General features: G+C 46.4%; 1 protein-coding gene across 1 annotated transcript in view; it reads left to right on the top strand.

Annotated features, from left to right (window-relative positions):
* The window catches only part of Csmd2 (CUB and Sushi multiple domains 2), a 551,269-nt gene that overhangs the window by 391,504 nt on the left and 135,218 nt on the right, over nucleotides 1-24,547 (top strand). Inside the window, exons 22-25 of the mRNA XM_038333470.1 lie at nucleotides 2,662-2,831; nucleotides 15,170-15,326; nucleotides 16,400-16,591; nucleotides 23,875-24,001. Coding sequence (XP_038189398.1) covers nucleotides 2,662-2,831; nucleotides 15,170-15,326; nucleotides 16,400-16,591; nucleotides 23,875-24,001 — 646 coding nt within the window. The remainder of the gene's footprint in view (nucleotides 1-2,661; nucleotides 2,832-15,169; nucleotides 15,327-16,399; nucleotides 16,592-23,874; nucleotides 24,002-24,547) is intronic.

The raw sequence follows: 24,547 nt of genomic DNA, 5'->3' as shown, positions 1-24,547 counted from the left end.
ACCCTCTGCCTCAGGAGCCCCAGACTGATGGATAAGATCCAGCCCTTGCCCTTACCGAGACCTCGTCTGACAGGGCCGACAGATGTATGAATCAGCCGTGGCACTTCTGAGCATGTGCCCGTTTGTTCCTCTGAACACTGGTTTGTTTCCATTTACGCCTGTGTTTGGCTTCCTGTGGCATCTGCTCATCTCCCCTGCCTCTTTGGAAACTCTCCCAGAAACAAGTGCCACATCCCTTCCCTCTCTTGTCCTTTCTCTGGTACCTAGAACCAAGCAAAGCTCTGGCAGGGAGTCAGGGCTTGGTCACTGGGTAGGGACTGGCAACATATGAGGCAAGCAGTCCTGTGTCCTTTCTTACATATGTGCTGGTGTGTGGAGGCGACAGGAGGGTCTCACTAGCCCGGAGGTGGGACAGAAAGCTGGTGTGCAGGAAGCTGGGGTTCAGAAGGCAATCAAAAGGCCATGTTTGAGGAAGCCAGCTGTCATGAGCTGGGCAAAGGGCAAGGGGCTTTCGGAACAATAAGGGTACTGTGAGCCTGAGCAGCGACAAGCTTTCCATAAGATTCCTGACAGTCCAGAGCAGACAGGATGCCACGCTCGGTTGGAGGCAGACAAGTTGGAAACGAAACGAAGAATTACAGAGCTCACAGTCTTGGCCATGCTCTCTGCATCCACTAGTTTCACAGGTCAACCCGTACACCTCTGTTCTCGAGTCTCAGGCGGAGACTCTTACAATCCAGAGGAGGAGCCCAGGGTTCAGAAAGTGGATCCCACTTGTCTGCCTCCCAAGTCTGTCCGCCCCACTCACCTCATGCGTCTGCCTAGCTGGAGGGAAAGAATGTGAAGTCCAGAGACGGTGGGGCACTGCAGCTGACAGACCCAATCATCTCTGCGCAGCCGTAGCACTGCCCCCAAGCCATACCCCCTCATCTGAGGGTCCCCAGAAAATACATAGTCTAGAAACTTGCCTGCTGAGATTATCAGCCATTGCTGCCCCAGGGTGCCTCCCCACCTTGTCCCTTCAGTTTTATATTTTATATCCCTGTTGGGCTCGTTCATCTGAAACTTTGTCCCTTGGCTCAACAATTGAGTTTCGGGCACTCAAGGAACCCTGTCTCCTTTGAGGCAAACAAACAAGATCCTGTGCAAAGTCTTGGGAAACTAAAGCAGAGAATAGAAGAGGGACCGGGGGATCAGAGCCCATTGAGAAGTAGAGACTTGGTAGTGGGACACCACCTTTAAAGAACAAAGAGAAACTTTGGAGACAAAGACTCAGCTCTGAAGGCTTCCCTGTGCCTTGTGGGTGTCACCTACCACACTCCCAACTTAAGCCAACTAGAGCTGGCTAATAGCCTCTTAGTGGACTTGAAGGTCCTTCCAGCCAAGAGTAAGGGCACAGAGCAGCAGCAGGGGAAAGCAGACATGCCACCAACCACCACGGAGACATGCTCCAAACCTCCCATCTGTCCAGACACATAATGAGCTGCCATCTGGATTCCTGTTTCCACCCTTCTGGAACCTGGCTATTTTTAGCCCTGTGCCTCTACTGAGATGGGTGTATGGCCACATTCCTCCATTCATCCATATATTTGACAAACATTTGTCTTATAGGTATGGGCCTTGGAAATGTACAGCTTCTTCAAGCATGGCCCTGGCCCTTGTGTAGCTTGTAGTTTGGGTAGGAGATGAATGCAAATGATAGGCAAGCAGGGAGCAATGTGGCAGGTGCCTTGACACGGGGAGTTAGCAAGGAGAGTCCCACAGTCAGTTATCCTAGAGAGCCCACTGCAGGGTCCCTCGCCATGCCTTGCCACCAAGTCTGAGCTAGCCAGGCGCTGCCCATGCCTAGACGAGATGGAGCTGTGAACGGTCCCCCGAAGAATCATAAGACAGCAGAGAAGATGGAGATATTAACAAATCAAGTAGAATGTGATGTCTGCTATAAATACGGGCCTGAAAAAGACCATTTCTGCAGGATAAGAAACAGATTTCCAGATGCAGGAGGGGTGGTTTTATTGACTGGCAAATGAAGCAGGGTTTTGATAAAGCCTCTGCACAAACTTCCTCAGAGCCCCAGGCTCCTAACACAGGCCCAAGGAGGTGGAATTCCCAGCCCATCCTCATTCTGTATTGACACTAGGTGTAAGTAGTTAAGTGTGGCCTCCTGTGTCTACACTAGGAAAGACAGCTTGTGCTTGCCCGTTGGGTCTGGTATTTGTGACTCTTGGCTGCACTGTTCTGTGTGTAAGGGTTAGCGATCATGATCCATCCCTACCTAGCTCCTATCTATGAGCTTTAAAATTAAATTAAAAGGTCTCCTCTTTCTAGGTATGGCTGTCTCTTTCTCTAGCATCTTTCTGTTGCTGTGATACCATGCAAATGGGTGTGGGGGACCAGTGCTTTATAAACTAACACGGTAAAGGAGAAGGACGTCCGGTGGTATATCTTCTATTTCTAGAGAAGGGATAAGCAGAGCAAGAAAGATGAAGAAAGCAGGCAGAATTGTGGGTAGGCTGGAGCTGTTGATAGGCTATCCTGGAGACAGACAGACAGCAGGCAGGTGGGAAACCGGGCAACCTTGTCGCCCCTGTGAGGTTATGCAGAGCGAGAAGCGTTTCGTGTGAGTGGGTTAATCTGTGGATATTATGATTGTCGTTCCAGCGGAGTGTGGGAATTCGGTCACGGGCACTCAGGGCACTTTGCTGTCCCCCAACTTTCCTGTGAACTACAATAACAATCACGAATGTATCTACTCCATCCAGACCCAGCCGGGGAAGGGGATTCAGCTTAAAGCCAAGGCATTTGAACTCGCTGAAGGAGACCTCCTCAAGGTAATGACAGTTGACTGCAGACCGTGTGTAGGCAACCATGTGCAAAGTGTCGTCACTTTCCCATCTCTGTGGGACGGTGGCCACGCCTCCCTCTTCCACCTGAGTCCTGATGGATAGCCTCACCTGGGAAAAAGACCAAAAGTGAGGGGTGGTGGGTGGCCTTAGTATTTGCTGAGGAACTGTCTGCTTCTGCTCTCACGGATGTGCGTTAACACTGTGTGATAAAACAGTGGGCGATAGCTCAGTTAGCAGGGTGCCCGCTGTGTACGCATGAGGAGTTCGGGTCCCCCACACCCATGTGAAAGCCCAGCATGGTCGACACAGCTGTAATTCTAACTGGCCGGTCTGGCCAATCAGTAACTTCCAGCTTCTGTGAGAGACCCTGTCTCTAAAAATAAGTGGAAAAGCTGCAGAGGAAGACGCCTAACATTGACCCCCATATACACAAATGCACAAGTTCATACCCACATGCACATCTGTGAAACATGTATTTGCACATATGCTACACCACGCACACAGATTCACACACGTAAAAGTATACTTGTACACGTTCAGTACACATACACACACACACGCGCGCACACACACACACATTTTTACAAAACAGTGATGAACTCAGAGCAGTCAGTGGGTCAGATTTTCCACTGTGGACTGTGGTGATCTAATGTAATTGGCTCCCATAAGCTCATAGGGGGTGGCACTATTAGGAGGTGTGGTTTTATTAGAGTAGGTGTGGCCTTGTTAGAGAAAGTGTGTCACTGTGGGCAGGCTTTGAGGTCTCGTATGTACTCAAGCCACGCCCACTATCTCAGACCACTTCCTGTTGCCTGTAAGTCAAGATGTAAGATCTCAGCTCCTTCTCCAGCACCATGTCTGCCTGCAGGCCGCCATGTCCTACCATGATGATGATGGATTAAACCTCTGAAACTGTAAGCCACCCAGTTAAATTTTATCCTTCATAAGAGTTGCTGTGGTCATGGTGTCTCTTCACAGCAATAGAAACTCAAACTAAGACACGGACTGTGGTCTTAAATCTGAGCAATTAAGAGCTCATAGAATGTATGTGTGTGCATGTACACACACACACACACACATGCATATATGTATCCTATTTGTATTTTTGTTGTTTTGTTTGGTTGTCAGCTTGACACAAACTAGAGTTATCTGAGAAAAGGGAACCACAATCAAGAAAATGTATCCTTAACATTGATGTGTGGGCAAGCCTATTGGGCGTTTTCTTAACTGTGGGTTGACCCAGCCACTGTGGAGACTGCCTCTTAGGGGCAGATAGTCCTACCATGTATTCAGTCACAAACTGAGCAGGCCATGGAGAACAGGCCAGTAAATAACACTCCTCCGTGGCTTCTTCTTGAGCTCCTGCCTCCAAATTCCTGCCTCGAGTTCCTATCCTGACTTCCCTCCGTGATGGACTGCGATGTGGACCTGTGAGACGAAATACATCCTCCCCGAGTTCCTTTAGGTCAAGGAGTTTTAGTATAGCAATAGAAACCCTAACTAAGACAGTGCGTGTGTGTTGTGTGTGTGTATAGTATATTTGTGTACACATGTGTAGTGTGTGTGCATATATGTACACACACATTGTATACATGTTGTGGTTGTGTGTTATGAGCACATGTGTGCATGTTATATACAGTATATGTATGTACATATTGTGTGGTATATATGTAATTATACATTTGTACATGTTGTGTGTAGTATCTGTGTATATGTGTTTATAGATATTGTATGCCTGAGTACATGTTTTATGTATAGTATATGTATGAGTTCATGTGTATATATGTTATGTGTATGGTATATGTGTGAGTACATATATGTGTGTAGTGTATTTTGAGCACATGCGTGTATGTTGTTGTGTACATGGTTGGGGTGTGTAGCATGAATGTGTGCATGCATGATGTATGTGTGTGCACCCACTTTCTTACATATGTTTCCACATGTATGTGAACCTATGTGTCTGGTCTGGTACATCTGTTTGCTTACACCTGCATCATGTGTCGGCATGCTTTGTGCACATGTTCTTACATATGCCTTGAGCATGCAGTAGCATCACCCTGGTGTGACAATGACCTCTGAGTGTCAATAAGCTGAAGGACGTGAGCTCATTAGGGAAAGAAATGGCAGGACTCAGATGATAGAGCCAGAGAGACATCTGTCTTGGATGTCTTTGTGTGTGCTTAAGTGGCTGTTGCTGATAATCTGAAGGGTATTCGTGTGTGGGTAATAAACAGTTGAACTTGGAGACTCTACTAAAGAACTGCAGTAATGAAATGGATTATACAGAAAACATCACCCAGAATCACCCAGATTTAGTCATTTTTATCCTAAGCCAAGGAACTTTACCAGCTTATCCTAATACGATTTTGTTCTCAGCAGCTGGAGAAACACTAGCATGAGGAACATTCAGAACAACTAAAGGCCTTTACTCTGGGAAGCAGAAGGAAGGAAGAGCCACTAAAGACGGTCATGTTTATGCACAGTTGGTACACTGACCCATCCCTAGGGCCTGTGCTCTCTCTCTCTCTTTCTTACATATGTTTCTCTCTCTCTCTCTCTCTCTCTCTCACACACACACACACACACACACACACACACACACACTAGTTCATTCCTTGTCTTAGTGGGAGCATTTCTCATTCTTACCGCAGTCCTCATGAAATAACTGAGTAATGTATAAAACAACCCAGTGAGCATTGAGACATATCGTGGCTTTTGTTTTTCAGCACACACACACACACACACACACACACACACACTTGAAATCACTGAACCGTCTAGAGCACTGGTTCTCAACCTGTGGAGATATCCTGCATATCAGATATTTACATTACAATTCATATCAGTAGCAAAATTACAATTATGAAGTAGCAATGAAAATAATTTTATGATTGGGGTCATCACAGCTTAAGAAACTGTTCTGAGGGGTTACAGCACTAGGAAGGTTGAGAACCACTATTCTAGAGCAAGCTTCTGGATGAGGGAAGGCAAGGTCCCCAGGAGATTGGGATGGCATTGTTTGTCCCTTTCCTGTCCTAGCTCTTCTTCCCAGGATTCTTTAACCTCTTAGAAAGAACTCAGGATATGGACAGATAGCAAAACTATTTTAGGACCCCAACGAACTGTCAGTCCTAGCTTCCCAAGTGGGATTTGGAGCTGCCTTGCAACCCCAGCCAACAGGGGTGCCAGACCTCCACACAGCTAGCTATGCAGGAGCCCAGAGCATGAGAGCTACCCTCAACAACCTCTGTCCCTTGCCTCAATGCAGCTGGCTCATCTTCCACACTGCAGGTATGTCCCTTACCTGTGCCTCCAAAGTTAACTGGTACACACCTGAACAGACCTGGGTATCTTCTCCACACTTTGCTTGTCTCCCAGGATGGTATTGATCTGTTTCATGCAACTGACTGATCCTCCAAACCTGAGGGCTTGTATTTATGGCCTGGCATGTTCTCCTGCATATATAACTTACGACCTGGTCATTACCCTAAAAAATAAAAGTTCCCCAAAGTTTAGATTAGTCCACATGTTCTGGCTTGTTTTCTTTTGCCACCTCACTCTTGTTGATATGGTCCCTGCAGCTGATCCACCTGCCCCCCTGACATGAGCAAGAGAGGAGGGACCACAAAATACAATCGTACAGAAAGACAACTCCCAGATCAAGATATCAGAGGAAACCCATGCACATACTACAGCCTGCACAGGTTCCCACCAGGATAGCTAAAGGCAATTGAAGAAAGATAGTCTTAGCCTTGGAAATCAGGCGAGGGTGCCTTTCATATACAACTTAAAAGAATTTTTTTAATGGATATAAAAATATAGGTTTAACCAGTTCTCAGTTCTAGAGGCCTAGAGGCTGTGAGCGCAGGAACATGGTACTGCTTCTAAAGAGAGCTTCCTAGCTTTATTGTAACATGGCGAGGACATCCCGCGATGATTCCCGGCTTGTGAATTAAGTATCACAGATCCAAGGAAGGACTGAGGAGATAGCTAAGTGGGCATGGTACTCCCACACAAACATGAAGACACAAGTTTTACTCCCAATACCCTTGCAAAAAGCTAGGAGTGGGGGCACAGGCTTGTGAGACCATCACTGGAGGAGTGGAAGCAAGGGGATCCTGGGGCTCTCTGATCAGCCATCTTAGCCTCGCCAGTGAACTACATGACCCAAAGAGAATATACCAGAGAGCAAGGTGCCTGGCTCCTGAGACACAATGCCCAAGATTGACCTCTGGCCTATACACACGTGTATGCCCCCATGCACCAACACCTAAGAACGCCCATCTACCCACACCGGCATAGACATACATTTAAAAATAGAAGCACCCATGCAGAGCAGAGAGTAAGGGCTATGTAAATAGGAGCATGCATGCGTGGCAGAGAGTAAGGCCTTTGTTGGGGACAAGATCTCATTCCTCCTCACCTTCAACATGAGTATCAGGTTTGAGGGATGATGGAGCCCTGATTCTATCCCGACATGTCGTTCTGGGTTTTGTTGACACTCCAGGGAAGGATCATCAGGAGTTGTCAGGCTCAGTAGAGAAGGGTCTACCACCATCCCTAGCACCCCTGCACTGGAAATAGTTCTGCATGCCGGGCACCTTCGGGCACAGCTCCTTTGCTCCCACTTAGAATGTAGGGGGTGTTTATATTCTCCGTTTCCATTTTCCCTCTGCAGTGATAGGCCAACAAGGAAATTAACCAGATATGTGTGAATATTCAGCAGATGAGAAGGGGCCCTGTCTGAGGGATCAGAGCTAATTGCCCCTCTGTTTGCCACAAAGAACAGAAGCATGCTTTTAAAGCTCCTAATTGGTATTCTTTGCAGGAGATGAGAGAATATTGTATTTATGGCACAAAATAGGCAATAATGAAAACAGAGCTAACTCCGATGAGGAAAGATTGGATGGAGATGAAAAACATGATCATCCAATTAAAACACCGGATGGAGACAATGGAGGGAGGGTGGTAACAGAAAAAAATGAAATCAGCTCATTACAGGACGCTCTTGAGAACGTCTTCACATCTCAACAGGAAATGAAGAAGAGGATTCTTTTGTATTAATGAAGTGTTCAACCAGTCCACAATAAAACTTGATATGCCAAATAACATGACTACTAGGAATGTAAATATATGTAAGTTAGTCATTGTGGGAAAATTCTAATATACCTCTGGGAGGTTCTGACTTATCACCTACATGAAAAGTAAATAAGGGCTTGCTGACTTGAGTAACATGACAGAATAAACCAAAGAGAGGAGAAGAAAGACACCTGTTTGTCGGCTTGCTCGTATTGGGGACTCTCTAGGTGTAGCCCCCAAGCTCTCCCATATGCTGGAATGACAGGCATATATGTACACCCAGACTGGAAAGACAGTTTCAAATGATGAGTAGAAACTGGGCATGGTGATGCCAGTTTTGTAATTCCAGTACCTGGGAACTGAGCGGGAAGAATGGCACGAGTTCAAGGACAGCCTCAGCTACCCAGTGAGTTCCAGGCCACCCTGAGCTACACGATGAGGTCCTGCCTCAATCAATTACCAAATAAGGAAGTTCCTAGGGAGAAAACTAACTAGCAGTAGCATTAGCAGGAAAATCAACTTTTCTTTACAAAAGTGACTCATGTGAACCTGACAGGACTGATCAAAAGAAGTGGCAGGTGTATAATACTAGGGTTTAAAGGGATGTAAATGTAGATGTGATCCAGACTACGGCAATAGGGAAATAGGAACAGCTATAAAATTTTATATATATATATGTGTGTGTGTGTATATATATATATATATATATACACACACACATATATATATAATTATAAAATGATAATATTCGGGGCTGGAGAGATGGCTCAGAGTTGAGTTCGTGCTGATCATCCAAAAGACCCATGTTCAGCTCCCAGCACACCACTCACAGCTCAATACTGCATGTAACTTCAGCTCTAAAGAGATCTAATGCCCCCTTCTGGCCTCTGCTGGCACTGTACCCACATGCACATACCCACGTAAAGACACACATAACTGCATAATTAATTTTTGTCTGTTTTTTTTTTGAAACAGGGTTTCTCTGCAGCTTTGGAGCCTGTTCTGGAACTAGCTCTTGTAGACCAGGCTGGCCTCGAACTCACAGAGATCCACCTGCTTCTGCCTTCAAAATGCTGGGATTAAAGGCGTGCACTGCCACCACATAGCATAATTAAAATATTTTTAAAACACTAATATTAGAAAGTGAAAACCCAAATAAACAAGACACTATTTTTGCAGATTGAAAACCCCTGTATCACCTACCAAAGCCCCAGTCCCAGCCCAGGTACAGATAATTCCTGCAGTAATCAGAAACAGAGAAAAATAAAGATCCACCTCCCATTCACGTTTATAACTGGCACGGTGTTAAAGAAAGGAATGGTGGTTCCCAGAGGCTGGGGGAGGGGCAGTGAGGAGGCAGGTGGTGGTCAAATGGTGCAGAGCCCTTCCTGGGCAGATGCTTTGGCTTTGGGATCAATTACACAAAGGGATGGATAGAGTACAGGTAGCAGATTGTACATTTCAAAATCACACAATGAAGAATGACAAATGGGACTGGAGAGGCTGGTCCGTTCAGCAAAGGGCCTGCCACGCAAGCGTGAGGACCAGAGTTCAGATCCCCAGAACCCACCTGAAAGACAGACGCATCTCACTGGTGCGTGTCTGCAGTTCCCTATGGGAAGGCAGAGACAGGGAGATCCTGGCACTGGCTACACAGCCTGCCTAGCCAAGTCAGTGAGCTCCAGATGCAGGGAGAGTGTCTGTCAGAAAGTGGGGGGGGGGGGCGGGCAGTTGAGGTGATGAATATGTTAATTAGCTTCATTTAACTTTACGCTCTTCTTAAATCATAGCATCACTGCATATTCAGCACAGATATAACTTGTCAATATAATTTATAGTGTAAAAACTACAAATTAAAAAATAAAAATAAGCATGGACCTATTAGGCCAATCTTACTTATGGTTATCGAACTAAAAACCCCTGGACAATATAGGATTGAATCCAGCAGCATGTCAATACAAAGATAGCAAAACAGGCAGGATCCAAGACTGTGAGGCTGTGTCTACCCAACAGAAAAACCTCACGATGTTATTGTTTAGGTTGCCTGCGTGAGATTGCCATTGTCTAGGTCAAAAACTCTTTAAACATTGAGAATTTCTTGTGCTTCAGTGTAATACCCTAAGAATATGTTAGAAGGGAGGGAGAGAGGGAAGGAGAGAGGGAGGGAGGAAAATGAGAGAGAGAGAGAGAGAGAGAGAGAGAGAGAGAGAGAGAGAGAGAGAGAGAGAGAGAGAGAAAGAAAGAAAGAAAGAAAGAAAGAAAGAAAGAAAGAAAGAAAAAAGAGACCTGTTGCTACATCCCCAAACATTCTGCAATGTAAGTCAATCTCCAGTCAGGATTCTTAAAAGATTCTAAAAAACTAAACTGAGAGTGGAACCTTCTCATCAGGACAGCAGAAAAGCCCTTCTAAACACCACAATAAGCATTAGGTTTAATGGGAAATTTTCAGCAGGTTTCCAGGCAGCTGAGCAACATGGCCGGTGACCGTGCCATTCCATTGCCAACCGTTCCCGGCATTGTGCTGCTGATCCAAGCCATTACAGTTGGACCCAGACACAACAAAGGAAGCTATAAAAATCAGAAAAGAGAGTAGAAAATGGTCTCATTTATTTAGAAGACACAAATGATTCAACTAATAAGCTATCAGAACCAATAAGACAGCTCAACAAAGCAGCTGGTGTTTCTGTAACCAATTAAAACATGTAATCAGGAAAGTAAAATTCTCATTTGTTATTGAGGCAAAAACTGGAAAACTAAGTCTACAAATATGCCCCCCCCAACACGCGAATAATCTTTACAAGAAAATTATAAATTTGGTTTCAAAAGAAGACAGAACTGTAATATGTGTGGGGAAATGCCCACAGAGAATATGAACCGGAAGTTTCACAAGAGGGTGGTAAAATTGGTGGTCAGCATACAGTCACCCCTGCCCAGTCCCAGTGGTGATCTGGGAAAGCTGAGTGGAAATGCCTGTTCCACATCCATCAAACTGCAAAAGAGCCCAACTTAGCCTGAGAGTGCTGAGCGTTGGCATGGGTATGAAGCCAGGGACACTGCTGGGTGTGGCTAGAGTAAGGCTCAGCAGCATCCCACTTTGGAGAGCAGCCTGGCGACGTCTGACGTGAGGGAAGGTAGGGGACTGCCCCGCAGGCAGCTTCTTCGTCCTGGAGGAACTGAAGCCCACCTTTGCAAGCAGACATGCAGGAATGTCCACAGAAATGCTGGTCACGTGTATCATCCTGTTCGGAAAGTTCTGCACTTGGAGGTGAGCCAGACGTCTGTAAGTTGTCTCGGATGTCTCGGGGAGATGTTCCCATTCCCTCCGTCTACCAACGAATTGGCCCATCATATGGTAACCTGTTAGAACTATCTTTTAAAAGATTTACTTCTCGATAGCAGAGGAAAATATAAAACCACCCAGGAGTAAGTAGAGAGTCTTTCTACAATACTGACAACCTGACTGACAACGCAGTCAGGTGAAGCCATGTGTCAGAAGATTTGTATCAATGCTTTGTTTTCTCATGTAACTCAGTTGGAACGACATAGGGCTTTTCTTTGAAAGGGAATTGTTTCCTTTTTTTAATTTGGAAAACTCTTCAGTTTATCTAGGATAGTAAATATGAGAGAATTCTTCTTTAAAGGAAACAATTAACTTCTACGGCATACTTATCAATATTACAAAGCTACGATACCTAAAACTGTGGACAGAGCACAGGAAGAACAGACAAATGCAACAGAAGAGAAAATTCACAAACAAGTCCTGGCTCATGGGATCATACTGGAATTATACACACGATAGAGGCAGATTTAAAATTGGTGGTAGATGGGATATTTACAAAAAGGCTTTTGAAGCCTGGGATGGTGGCACATATCTTTAATCCCAACACTCAGGAGACAGAAGCAGGTGAACCTCTGTGTGTTTAAGGCCAGCCTGCTCTACGTAGCAAGTTCTAGGCCAGCCAGAGATACAGTGTGAAATCACATCTGAAAAACAAAAACAACCGCCCTCCCTCACGGCAAGGCTTTTTTTTGTTGTTGTTGTTGGTTTTTTGCATAACTAATGGACGGGGGAAAGGTAGACTCTTGCAACATATGTAAAATAAATTCTAAATGGATTTAGGGCAAAATATTGGAAGAAAACAGTGGCTTTCTTATTTGTGGTATTTGCCAAGTGTCCCTGCCTCCGCATGTATTCTGAATGCTGGTAAGTAAATAATCATGCTGTAGATTGTGTTAATTTTGTGCTGAGTATCCATCCCTACAGCCCCTACAGCTATTTAAAAGTTGTTGTGGAAACTGTTTCAAGACTTGAAAATGATATGCAGTGTATTAAGTGGAAGAGCTGATTACCATATGCGTCCATAGTTGGATCTTGTTTGTGTGTCTGTACATATTCATATGTGTGCGCGTGTATATGGAGACCAGAGATCAATCAGTGCCAGGTGCCTGCCTCAGTCACTTCATCTCTCACTGATCCCAGAGCTCATCAGTTTAGACTGGTTAGCCAGAGAAACCTGGGGGTCCTGTCTGTCTTCCCAATACTGGGGTTACAGGCACATGCCGCCACCACATTAACTAAATCAATGCGGGCAGAGCACAAGAATGACAGACTAGAGCAATGGAAGAGAAAACTCACAGGCAAATGTGAGTTTATGAACTAATACAGAATTACAGATGCAGGAGAGGTGGCTTTAAAGTCGGTGGTGGGGAGAGTTCTTTACACACAGGGTTTTGAAGCCTGGCTTGGTAACTCACACCTGAATCCTAGCTCTCAGGGTTAAAACCTGGCTCTTTAGCATGGGCTCGGGGGATTCAAACCCAAGTCCTCATGCTTGAGCAACAAGCATTTTACCATCAGAACCATCTTCCCAGCCCCTCCTCTTTGCACATGCATGCATGCACACATGCACGCATGCACACACACACACACACACACACACACACACGTATACACTGCATAGAACACCCAAGCCTGGAATGATCTCTAAGGGAACATAACAGGTTCAGAAGCTGTTTTCTTTCCTTTGTGTTTTTCTGTTTTATGCATTTTTCTGCCATGAATATTTTATCATAATGATACAAATAACCTTTTGGTCTTTAATGGATTAGAACAAATTATCCTTTGAGATTAAGGAGGAAAAACCCCATACCCGTTGTACTTATTAATTAACAATAATTTCTTAATGCCACCATACAACATCCAGGCAATGTTGAGATCTCCAAATTGTCTCATAAATGTCATCGTATATTTTTGGATTTACAGTGTATTTGAGCCAGGCTCCAAATAAAATCTGCATGCTGGATTTGCTGTTGACGACTTGTTAGCCTGTACCTTTCTGTCTCCTTTCCTTTTTCTCGTCTAGTTTATGTGTTGAGGCGTGCATTCATTTGTTCACGGGCATTTTCTGTATTCTGATTTCGGCCTGCCTGGGCCATCATTTCATTTGAACTTCTGGCCTTGGTTTTCCTTGTTAGGTAGAAATTTGATTTAAAAAAAAAAAAAGATCAGCCGGGCAACGGTGGCGCACGCCTTTAATCCCAGCACTCGGGAGGCAGAGGCAGGCGGATCTCTGTGAGTTCGAGACCAGCCTGGTCTACAAGAGCTAGTTCCAGGACAGGCTCCAAAGCCACAGAGAAACCCTGTCTCGAAAAACCAAAAAAAAAAAAAAAAAAAAAAGATCCTCTTTGACCCGGTTTGATATTACTGCATGGACACAACATCCAACATCTCCACAGTTGTCTGTTCCCGGCTAAGAAGCTCGGGATGTCTGATTTCTTGTCGCGATGTACAGATGTTTTCATGAGATTTTTTTTTATGGCTTTGGAGATAGCTCAGAGGGCAGAGTTTGTTGTGCAATCGTGCAGATCTGAGTTCGAATTCTCAGAACCATTTAATAGCTGGGTGTGATTGTGTGCATCTACAATCCCAGAGCCCTTACCGCAAGACGGGATGTAGTGACGGGAGAATTCTGGAAGCTCTTGTGACAGCCAGCCTGGCGTATACAGTAGCAGATGAGAGTGAACCTGAGTAAACAAGAAACCCTGCCTCTAATAAGAGGGAAGGCAGGAGGAACACCCAAGACCGTCCTCTGGCCACAGCACCCACACCATGGCGTGCGTGTTGTGCCCGTGTAGGGACACGGACGCACACAGACACCTTTTCAAGGAATGTTTTTATAACAATTTGGACACCGCAGTGGGCTCAGCTCTTTGAAGAGGTGTCATCTCAGAATGGAACCCCAGGATTCTTTTCATAGAGCCCAGAAAGGGATTGGGCTCCCAGGGCTTTAACAGAATTCTGTTCCGCACAGCACTGTTAGCTGGAAGGATGACTTGGCTTCCAGGATGGAAGGGTGGAAATATTGGTTCAATTTGCTGGCAGCTGGCACCATGTTGTGTGCCGCGCACAGACATTCATCTCCCACCCATAGATCCCGTCTTTGATATTTACCAAAGTGCCAGGGGGCCTCTCAGTCCCATCACAGCTTCTGTTGTTATTTGTACCACTATCTAGAAAGGAGCAGCCACCTCTAGACCTAGGGAGCCAGTTCATTATTCTAATGATCGTTGCCTTTGCTGGTACCCAGAAATTCAGGGGACAGATGGGAGTGAGGGAAGCCAGATGCCAGCACTATTCCCCCATTGACAAACCCAGCAGGCCCTAGGCTGGAGCCATCATTATGCCAGGAAGGGGCAGAGGTTTGGCCTGGGGAAAGACAGGTCACCATAACTACATCCTGCTCATGCCCTGGGGATCGTGTCCAGTAGAACAGTCAAGGCAGGCCCTGGCCACAGGCAGGCAGAACAATGACTGTATCGTCTACTGGAAGGACAGGAGTGTGTGTTGGGTGATACATGCATGCCGTGTGCTTTCAGCCTCTTGTCTATAGAAACAGATGGCTTGGGGAATCAAGCCATCCCAGCCTGGCCTCCCAAGGCTGCCGAAGCGTGAGCCGCTAGCATATGAGCACGGAGGAAAAAAGCAGATTGCACGGGGCTATTAGAGTAGCAACCAATTCCCAAAGACCAGAGACACACTGGGCACAGCGCTATCAGCATGGGGGAAAGGCAGCAACCAGCTCTGCGGCTGGCTTCACTTTGCCACCTTCTGAGCGTCTGATGGCCACCTGCCTCTCTAGCAGCTGTTATTGATGCTACCCGTGGGAATGTGGGCTGCAGGGTGAGCGGACCTTGTTTGAAATAGGCAACTCTGACATCATTGGGTTGGGGTTTCTGGTATCCAGGTCTATGATGGCACTAACAACTCCGCCCGTTTGCTGGGGGTCTTCAGCCGCTCTGAGATGTTGGGGGTGACTTTGAACAGCACGTCCAGCAGCCTGTGGCTCGACTTCATCACAGATGCCGAAAACACCAGCAAAGGCTTTGAACTTCAGTTCTCTAGTAAGTTTGTATTGGGTCTGAATGGACTATTAAGTCAGGCTTTCCCATTTTGTTCATATGAGCTGGTGTGCCCAGTAGACACGCACGCACACATGATCTCTCTCACGCACAAATGCATGCTTATATATGCCTTTTAAATCCAGTGGGTGATTGGTAACTGATGAGTGGAGCTAGAAAATGTGGTATGTCCATACAGTGGAGTATTATTTGGTAATCAAAAGGAAAAAATGATTCATGCTTTAACATATATGACACTATAAAGCAGTACCCTCAGCAAAAGAAATCATACATAAAGGACATACATTTTAAGGACTTCACAGAGCTAATGCATAGAGACCAAGGGGAAACTGGCTGAGAGAGTAAGGGGGAAAATATTCTACAACTGTGACAATAATTTCACAGTTATGTGAGTGCAAGAGACAGTAGGCTGTTCACTGCTTGAGATGGGCGTGTAGTGACTCCAGTAGCCCTCGGGATTTCCCTTGTCTGGGTGCTGAGATGTCTCACGCAGGGATCTTTGCCTCTTTCAGAAGTGGCTCCATGTAACGGGATTAAATAGACTCACATTTGAATTCCATTTCTATTAACTGAAAATGGTGCGAATTTCGAGCAATTGAGTTAACCTTCCCAAGTCAATGCTCTCGATTGTCGAGTGCCAATAATTACACCCACCTGCGAGACCCCTATGAATAACAAATGAGAGGCAAGGTCTTTGGAGTCCCACGGAGTGGAGTGGGAGCTCATGGGAGCTCCTTCTCCAGCCCTTTCAACACAGCTGCTTGCATGGTGATGTTCCCTGCCTTCCCACAGCGTTCCAGTGATCAAAATGGAAGCCACAGATCCCACTCCCAAAATGCTACAGGCTTAACCCAAGAAATAGAAAATCCAGCCCCAAGTATGCATGCCATTAAATTCTGAACTCATTTTCTTAAAGCCGCAGAGATATGCTCCCTCCACAGAGAATGCCTGAGGCTGGTACACCAGGGGCAGTGACCAGAGCTGGAGGGGAGGGGAGGGGACCGTGGCTCTGTCACCATGAACTCGGCTCACTCTTTCTCTTTTGTCTTCCCCAGGTTTTGAACTCATCCGATGCGAAGACCCAGGGACCCCACAGTTTGGCTACAAGGTTCACGACGGAGGTCATTTTGCCGGGAGCTCTGTGACCTTCAACTGTGACCCTGGCTACACACTGCGGGGCAGTGAGGAGCTGATGTGTCTGAGTGGGGAACGCAGGACCTGGGACCGATCACTGCCCACCTGTGTAGGTAGGATGCCTCTTGATTGGCAAGGAACCCCTTGGCCTTTCCCTTATCTGAGCTCCAGCCCCGGCCTCAGAAATGGTACCCAGGGCCTGGGGCCATCAGCCAGCCTTGGATTTCCCTCTTAGCAAGCACTGTGGCTTGATGGCCGCCTTCCTGCATTTCCTCACGTTCACTCGTCATTGCACAGGCAGGACCATCCACACATGGGGTTGCCACTGCCTTGTAGTTCGTCAGTGGGGCCAGAGTCCAGTCATGCCCTCAGAGTTGCAGCAAGGCAATAGAGCAGTGGTAGGGGTCTCTGTTAGAAGGAAGGAATGGCTCCAGGCCGCCTGCAACACTGAGACTCAAATGAGACTCCAGTCCACTCCAGGTCTCAGTTTCCCTGGAGGTGAAATGCGTTCATGCTCCCCTTTCCAGGGAGGTGCTGGGAGAAAGACTAAGCTAAAGAGCTAGATCTGATGTCCTGCCTCAGGAAGACTGTGGTGGTGAGCATGCATCTTCCTGAGCCTGGGGTTCTTGCACGCCATCAGCAGACATTTCCTGGAGGCTTTGCACTTGTACCAGATCAGAAACAGTGGTCCAAGGTCGAACAGAAGCATAAGCGGAACGCCACCATTCCATTCTGGTTCTCTAACCTCTTCACTTCCCTGCTGCTCCGACTCCCATGGCCCTACTCATCCTGTTTCCCCCAAACCAGCTCTTTCTAGTCAAGCCTTCCGCTCCCAACACCCGCAGTGTCCCTGAGCAACAAAGGTGGATCTAATGGGAATGAAATAGTTGCTGGGGAGAAATCATGAGTGCCTACCAAACCACACATGCTAGAAATAGGCTGGCAGGTGTCCATGCCACTGGGAAGCCCCTGTTCTACCAAATCTCTTTGGTAGGTCATGAGCATGCATCCTGTCTACAGAGCTCTGGTCAGAGTCTCTGGACAATGAGAGAGGGCTCTGCAATTGGGAGCAACAGTTTGATTGAGACTTGGAAAAATAGACAAGATTTCACCATCAGAAGGGCTAGGTGGGTAGGCAGATGGTCTAGCCTGAGCACATACAGGGCCAACCAGATAAACAGCATGGTGAGAAGCCTTGGTGACCATGCTTGGTCCTATTCCCTTGGATAACTACATTGTAATGGGGTCTCTTCATGACACACACAGGGTCAAGAGCCAGAATTTCAAGTCAGAAGGTAGACAGTTGCAATCCATAAGCAGCCCTTAGGGTCTTCTTCCTTTATTATTGAGGTTAAGGCAGGCTGTAGACGTGTCTCTTCCATTTCGTGTGTGTGTGTGTGTGTGTGTGTGTGTGTGTGTGTGTGTGTGTGTGGGCACTCATGATAAAACCAGAGGTCAGTCTCGGTATTTTTCCTCAGGAGTCATCCGTTTTGTTTGTTTGAAGCAGGGTCTCTCACTGGGACCTGGGGCTAACCTATTCAGCGAGGCTCATTAGCCCCACAGATTCTCCTGTCTTTATTGCCCCAGCACTGGGATTATGGCTCGAGGATTTTGCCATCTATAACCATTCCTCTTTTTAATTCCCTTCTTTCACTCACGTTCCAGGCACTACATAGGTGCTTAGAATTCAGAGACGAGTGCTCTCGAATCAGCCACGGAGACACATGCATAAATAGACAGCAGTGTGGTACCACAAGGCAAGCAAATCAAAGCAAGCAAAATAAATGAGAGACTGTGGCTCCCATAAGATAACTATTTGCTTTGCAGAAAGGATTCCCTGTCAGATCCCCCTGCCAGCCCACCTGTCAGTGACATTGGATTTAGAGAACTCACTCAGTCCGGGCTAGGAAGACTATTTTGGTACATCCTACTATATATACTCATTGAAATCTTCTTCAATGAGACTTTTCCTCAGGTCCTGTTGCATTTAGGGAAGTGAGGCTGTGTGTGTGTGTGTGTGTGTGTGTGTGTGTTACACATGCCATGTTGAGGGTAGAGGTCAGCATGGATTACTGAACTGACTACTGTAGCTTTAAAAATTCATATGTCTCCTCCATTGATAAGGAGAATCCCCACCCCAAGTTATGGTAGCCAGTGTTGACAGGGGTTTCTGTCGTGCCCAGTCCTACAGCCGTTCAGTCCCAAAGAAATACAAGGAGGTCTATATTAATTATAAACTGGTTGGCCTATTAGCCCAGACTACTTATTAACTCTTACATTATATTATATTATAATATAACTTCTTATATTAGCCCATAATTCTTGTCTGTGTTAGCCATGTGGCTTGGTACCTTTTTTGGCAAAGCAGCCACATCTTGCTTGCTCTGTGTCTGGCTTCCTCTATGTCTGGGTGACGACTGCGGACTAAAACTTCCCTCTTCCCAGAATTCTCATTGCCCCACCTCTACTTCCTGTCTTGTTGCCCCACCTATACTTCCTGCCTGGCTACTGGCCCATTAGCGTTTATTCAAAACACAAGTGACAGGGTATAGACCCATTGCCCCACAGCATTTCACCCCCCCAGTTTTTAAACAAGAACTCTGAATCGAATCTCCTTTGTTTAGCTTTTTTACTGACTATTATCCATAACAACTTGTAACCAACATTCTAAACAAAGGCAAACATCCATAATCCATTTTTTGGGAATGTGGGCATAGTATTCCAGGCTGCTTCTTGCTGATTGGGGGCACTGATAATCTTATGAGGACCCAAAGAAAATTTAGCATTATGATCAAGTCCTGATTGGAGTATCCTGAGAGGTTTGATCATCTCAGGCAGCAGTCTTTGAACTGTTCTGGATGTAGAACTCAGACATCTGGGCCATTTCTCCTCTCAGAGATTTCTCAGGGGGTCTTCCTTGGTCAAACATGATTTTTCTTAATGCAGAATGAATTCACAGTCCCTCACTTCCTGTGGAAACAAAAGCAAAACCTCTTCTCCAAAGTAGCATTATCTTTTGACTTAAAATTTAAAGTCAAAGCATTATATATATGTATATAATCCAGCAACATTTATAATTAAATGTCTTTTAGCAGCTTTTGCTCCTTCCTCGGCCATCAAACAATTGAAAGACAACACAATAACATACAGTATCCAGATGCTCTGTGTATTTTTAATCTTTATATGACTTTGTTTTAACCTCTATTTCTTTTATTTTTATTTTTTAATTTTTTGGCTTTTTTGAGACTAGGTTTCTCTGTGTATCTTTGGCTATCTTGGCACACTCTCTGTAGACCCAGCTGTCCTTGAACTCGCAGAGATCTGCCTGCCTCTGCCTCCCAAATGTTGGGATTAAAGGTGTGCCAGCACACCCTACTACTCTCTTTTTTTTCTTTTTTTATTTTAAGGACTTTTTTTTCTTTTCCCTCCCAAGCCTACATATATTTTTAAACACACTCTAAACCTTTTAGAGGTTTTTTTTCCCATCTGAATCTATCTTTACTGTATAGCTTTCTTTTTCTGACCACTTGAGTCTTTAATTTGCTAAGCAATATGGCTAGGATTAAAGCTGTGGTTTTGATGGCTGGATCCACCCCATTCCTTAGCTTTCTGAGAGTATATCCTCATGGAAGAGGTATTGGCCAGAGCCATGTTTACTGCCACAACTCTACGACGTTTCAAGGTCCCTGCCACCACGAAGAAGCATGCTGTCGGCTATTCATAAACACCATTTAAGTGTTTGGTGGCAGGGTCTCTTAAAAGAGCTGCAAAGTTTCACTGCTAAAGCTGAGTCAGGAAACCTCTCTTAAATGAGGCACATTTGTCTCTAGCAAACAAAGCCCACCTGAGAAAATGCTACCAAGAAGCTGTGCTTAACTCTGTTTTTTTTTTTCTGTCTAGAATTACTTCCCAAACTCTCTCAGGCTTTATGTGGACACAGTTGCCCCACATTGGGTGCCATTCTGTTGACAGGGGTTTTTTTTGTCCCACCCAGTCCTATAGCTGTTCAGTCCCAAAGAAATACACAGAGGTCTACATTAATTATAAACTGGTTGGCCTATTAGCCCAGACTTCTTATTAACGCTTACATCTTATATTAGCCCATAATTCTTCTCTGTGTTAGCCAAATGGCTTGGTACCTTTTTAGGTGAGGCAGTCAGTCACATCTTGCTTGCTCTGTGCCTGGGTGACGACTGCAGACTGAAACTTCCCTCTTCCCAGAATTCTCATTGTCCTGCCTCTACTTCTTGCCTGGTTTCCCCACCTATACTTCCTACCTGGCTACTGGCCAGTCAGCATTTATTTAAAATGCAAGTGACAGGGTACAGACCATTGTCCCACAGCAAGCCAGAGCTCCAGGATGGGAAGAAGAGGAAGAATAGAGCCTCAAGGAGTCACCACTAATGGATACTACAAGCTGTGTACTCAGGCCCTCCTGCCCTCCTGCCAGCCCCTGAATAAAGTGACCCCATGGAGAAGGAAGATGATGCTAGGTCCCTGTGAAGCCTTTCCCAGGGCCTCTGTCTCCAAACACCCACCCTCTGTCCCCACCGGCACTGCCCCAGCTTCCTGGTCCCTCTCAGATTGTCACACATCTCACTCACTCCCTGCCTGGCTCATTTACCTTGGTGTCTTTCAATCAAGTTGGAACCACCTGCCCCAGCAGCACCACCGACTGGTGGCCCACAGGGAAGCTAGAACAAAGGGTCTAGTGTTCTGAGCACTCCTACCAGAAGTAGGTCCCTCCCGCAACCCTGCCTTCATGGTCCCAGGTGAAGCCTCAGGGTCAGAGTGATGCTTGATGGGTCAGGTGTCGTATTAGGTGAAGCTCAGGCTCTCCTCTGGAACTTTCTAGCTTTTAGCTCCTTACTTAACCAATCACTTACTTTCTTATATAGCTCAGCCTTAAACCTCTTCATTTTCCCTCATGCTTCCTTGGTTCAGGCATGGTAATTTTCCCGGGAAGCAATCAGCTTCCACTCACTGGGCCGTGCATCTGTTCATTCAGTAAATACTTATTAAACTTGTGTTGTGTGCCCTACGCTCTACCACATGCTTGATATGCGTGCAGTCTATGGCAAGGTCCATGTAGCCCAGAGCCTGGGATGGCAGGAGAAACGACGCTATTTTAATGCATGCTATATGCTTGTTTCATTCACACGATGGTACACACTTTGGACACAAAGGAAGATGGTATCCAGTTTACAGTTTACCTAGACAGGGGAGGGTGTCCCAAAGCTGTCACAGGGAGAGTACTTTCCACATTGTTGGTCTAAGCAAGGCTGCCTGGGCTGTGGACTTAGTTCATCAGACTTGGTAGGACCAGAAGCATGACACATCCTTCTCTTTGGAGGTCCCTCAGATATAGCACTGTGGAGACGGACAGCAGTGCCAGCTGAGAGACAGAGAGGGCCTGAGCCAAGACTCTAGCATTGGAGACAAAGTAGAGACAATGTGGAAAGTATCTCTCAGAGATTCAGGGACAGGGCCTTAGAAGTATACTTGGCCAGAGGAGGTTGCGGCTGGAGGGGCCACCAGCTCTTGGGTTAAGTGACTCACTCTGACAGGGAGCACAGATTTCTCCACTGCTTTCCTTGCCCCGAGGCTCAATCCTCTGTGCCCTCTGAGCTGCTACTACAGTTGTCTCCCTTGGAAAAGGGAGTTCCTTCCCATGTACACACACTATGTATTCCATGTATTCCTCGCAGAACCCTGGTGTCCATGGTTTTCCAACACCCCACGCCTGCCCAGCTCTCTAGCCGTCCTGCCCACCACTGCACATCCCCAGCCTGTCCCACCACGCCCCTCCTCTTTGCTCAGACTGTAAAGTCTCTTCCTCCTGTCCCTCCCTTCCTCCCCTGCCACCACACAAGCTGTTCAACTCTGCCTCCTCCTTCGAGGTGCATTTGAATCCAAACCCTCCCTGAGGTTCTGTCCTGCTCCAGGGGGACCTGGCCTCTTCCTCCTAGGCACCATCACTTGCTAGGATCTGGCATGTGCCAGGATAGGCAGATGTGCAGTAGTGTATTCTGCACTGGCCCTGGCCTTGAGAAGGACTGGATCCAGTCTTCAGTGTGCTCCCTGGCAGCTAGCACAGGTCCCTTGGCTTCAGACCAGACACAAGCCCCTTCCTCTTCTACCCTGAGAAACTCCAAGGAGTTTGGTCATACAGTAGGGAGCTAGTCCCACCCTTGGGGACTGATTCACTTACAAGTTTATTAACCCATTGAAAACACGCAATTCAGTTGTTTTTGCTCATTCATGTGGCTATGTAACCATTACCACTAAGTTTTAAACAGTTTCTCCTTACGAAAGGAAGTCTCCCACCCACTAGCACTCACTCATTACTTACTCCCCCGAGCCTTGGCAAACACAACACGCGTTCTCTTCTCCAGCCCTGCTTATTCTGGATATTTTATATAAATGAAATTATACAATATCTCAGTCTTTTGTGTCTGCTTTCTTTCACTTAGCATTGCGTTTTCCAAATCGACACTGTAGCATGTATGTGAACCGCATTCCTTTTTATGGATGCCTAGTCTTCTGTTGCTAGATAGACCACATTTTGTATTTCCTTTCTTCAGCTGAGGGACCCTGGGCTTATCTGCACTTATTGGCTACTATGACTAGCACTGCTTAAAATATTTATGTCCAAGTTTTTATGTGACATTATATTTTCACTTCTGAGAGAGGAGTTACATATTGTGTGGTGAGCTATGTTTAACAATTTCAAGAAACTATCTACCAGTTTGCTTTCCAATGTGGCTATATCATTGGCCATTTCTACCAGTAATAGGAAGGCTCCAGTTCCGCACAGCCTCGCCTACACTCCCTGTTTTATTATCAACACCTGTCTTCCTGTCAAAACGCCATTCTGGTGGGGATAGGGTGATTATGATTTTGATTGACAGTTCCATAACAATGATAAATTATGGAAGCATCTCCTCTCATTCATATTGGCCATTCATATATCTTCTTTGGATACATGTCAACTGATATCTTTTGCCTCGTTTTTAATTGGGTTGGGTGCCTTTTATTATTGAGTATTAAGAATTTGTTTCTGAGCCGGGCGGTGGTGGCGCACGCCTTTAATCCCAGCACTCGGGAGGCAGAGGCAGGCGGATCTCTGTGAGTTCGAGACCAGCCTGATCTACAAGAGCTAGTTCCAGGACAGGCTCCAAAGCCACAGAGAAACCCTGTCTCGAAAAACCAAAAAAAAAAAAAAAAAAAAAAAAAAAAAATTTGTTTCTGGCTATGAGTCCTAGTCTCCCCTCGGGAGCTCTTTGCATCCTCTGCTTAGCCACCGGGAATGGGCTACAGGGACTTGGGAGGCACTCGGTGATGCTGAATTGCTCAGGCTGCCCCATGATACTCGTTCTGTTGCCATTTCTTTCAGCGGAGTGTGGAGGGACAGTGAGAGGAGAGGTGTCAGGGCAGGTGCTGTCGCCTGGGTACCCAGCCCCCTATGAACACAATCTCAACTGCATCTGGACCATCGAGGCAGACGCCGGATGCACCATTGGGTAAGTGTCCAGAGCTAACAAAGAAACTCGTTGCCAAGGGGAGCTGTCGCCAGCATCATTGACAGACCTAGCTGTTGTCAGAGCCCTCCTACCTCTGCTAGAGACCTGTGGGGTCCGTAGTCTGTAGTCGCCACAGAGACTCTAGGTTTGGACTGGGCATGTGGGATTCAGCCTCAGTCTCATGGGGGCTGCATCCAAGGCCACACAACTCACTGCTCTGACATGCCTACCATAGAGCAGCGGTGCCCAGGCTTGAAGCTACACAGCCCAGGTTTGGAGCCCAGCCCCTCCATTGACTGCTAGTGAGTCTCTTCCCCTGAAGATAGGGTTTCAGTTAAAGCTCTGGAATGACACGCTGCATACTAGGCTCAGGGTGGTACTTCAATCACAGTGACAGGGCCAGCTCTCGAGACCAGTCCAGATCTGCTTGAACTATGTGAGCCAGGCAGGTTGCTTCTGTTTCCTTCTCTGCTTCCTCATCTGTAAAATGAGGACCAGAAGGGCTCATATTTCAGGGCTGTGTGGGATTACTACAAAAGCCCGCAA

Source organism: Arvicola amphibius, chromosome 6 (genome assembly GCF_903992535.2).
Source record: "Arvicola amphibius chromosome 6, mArvAmp1.2, whole genome shotgun sequence".
In the NCBI taxonomy this organism is placed as follows: Eukaryota; Metazoa; Chordata; class Mammalia; order Rodentia; family Cricetidae; genus Arvicola; species Arvicola amphibius.
This window is presented reverse-complemented; position numbering and strand designations above follow the sequence as displayed.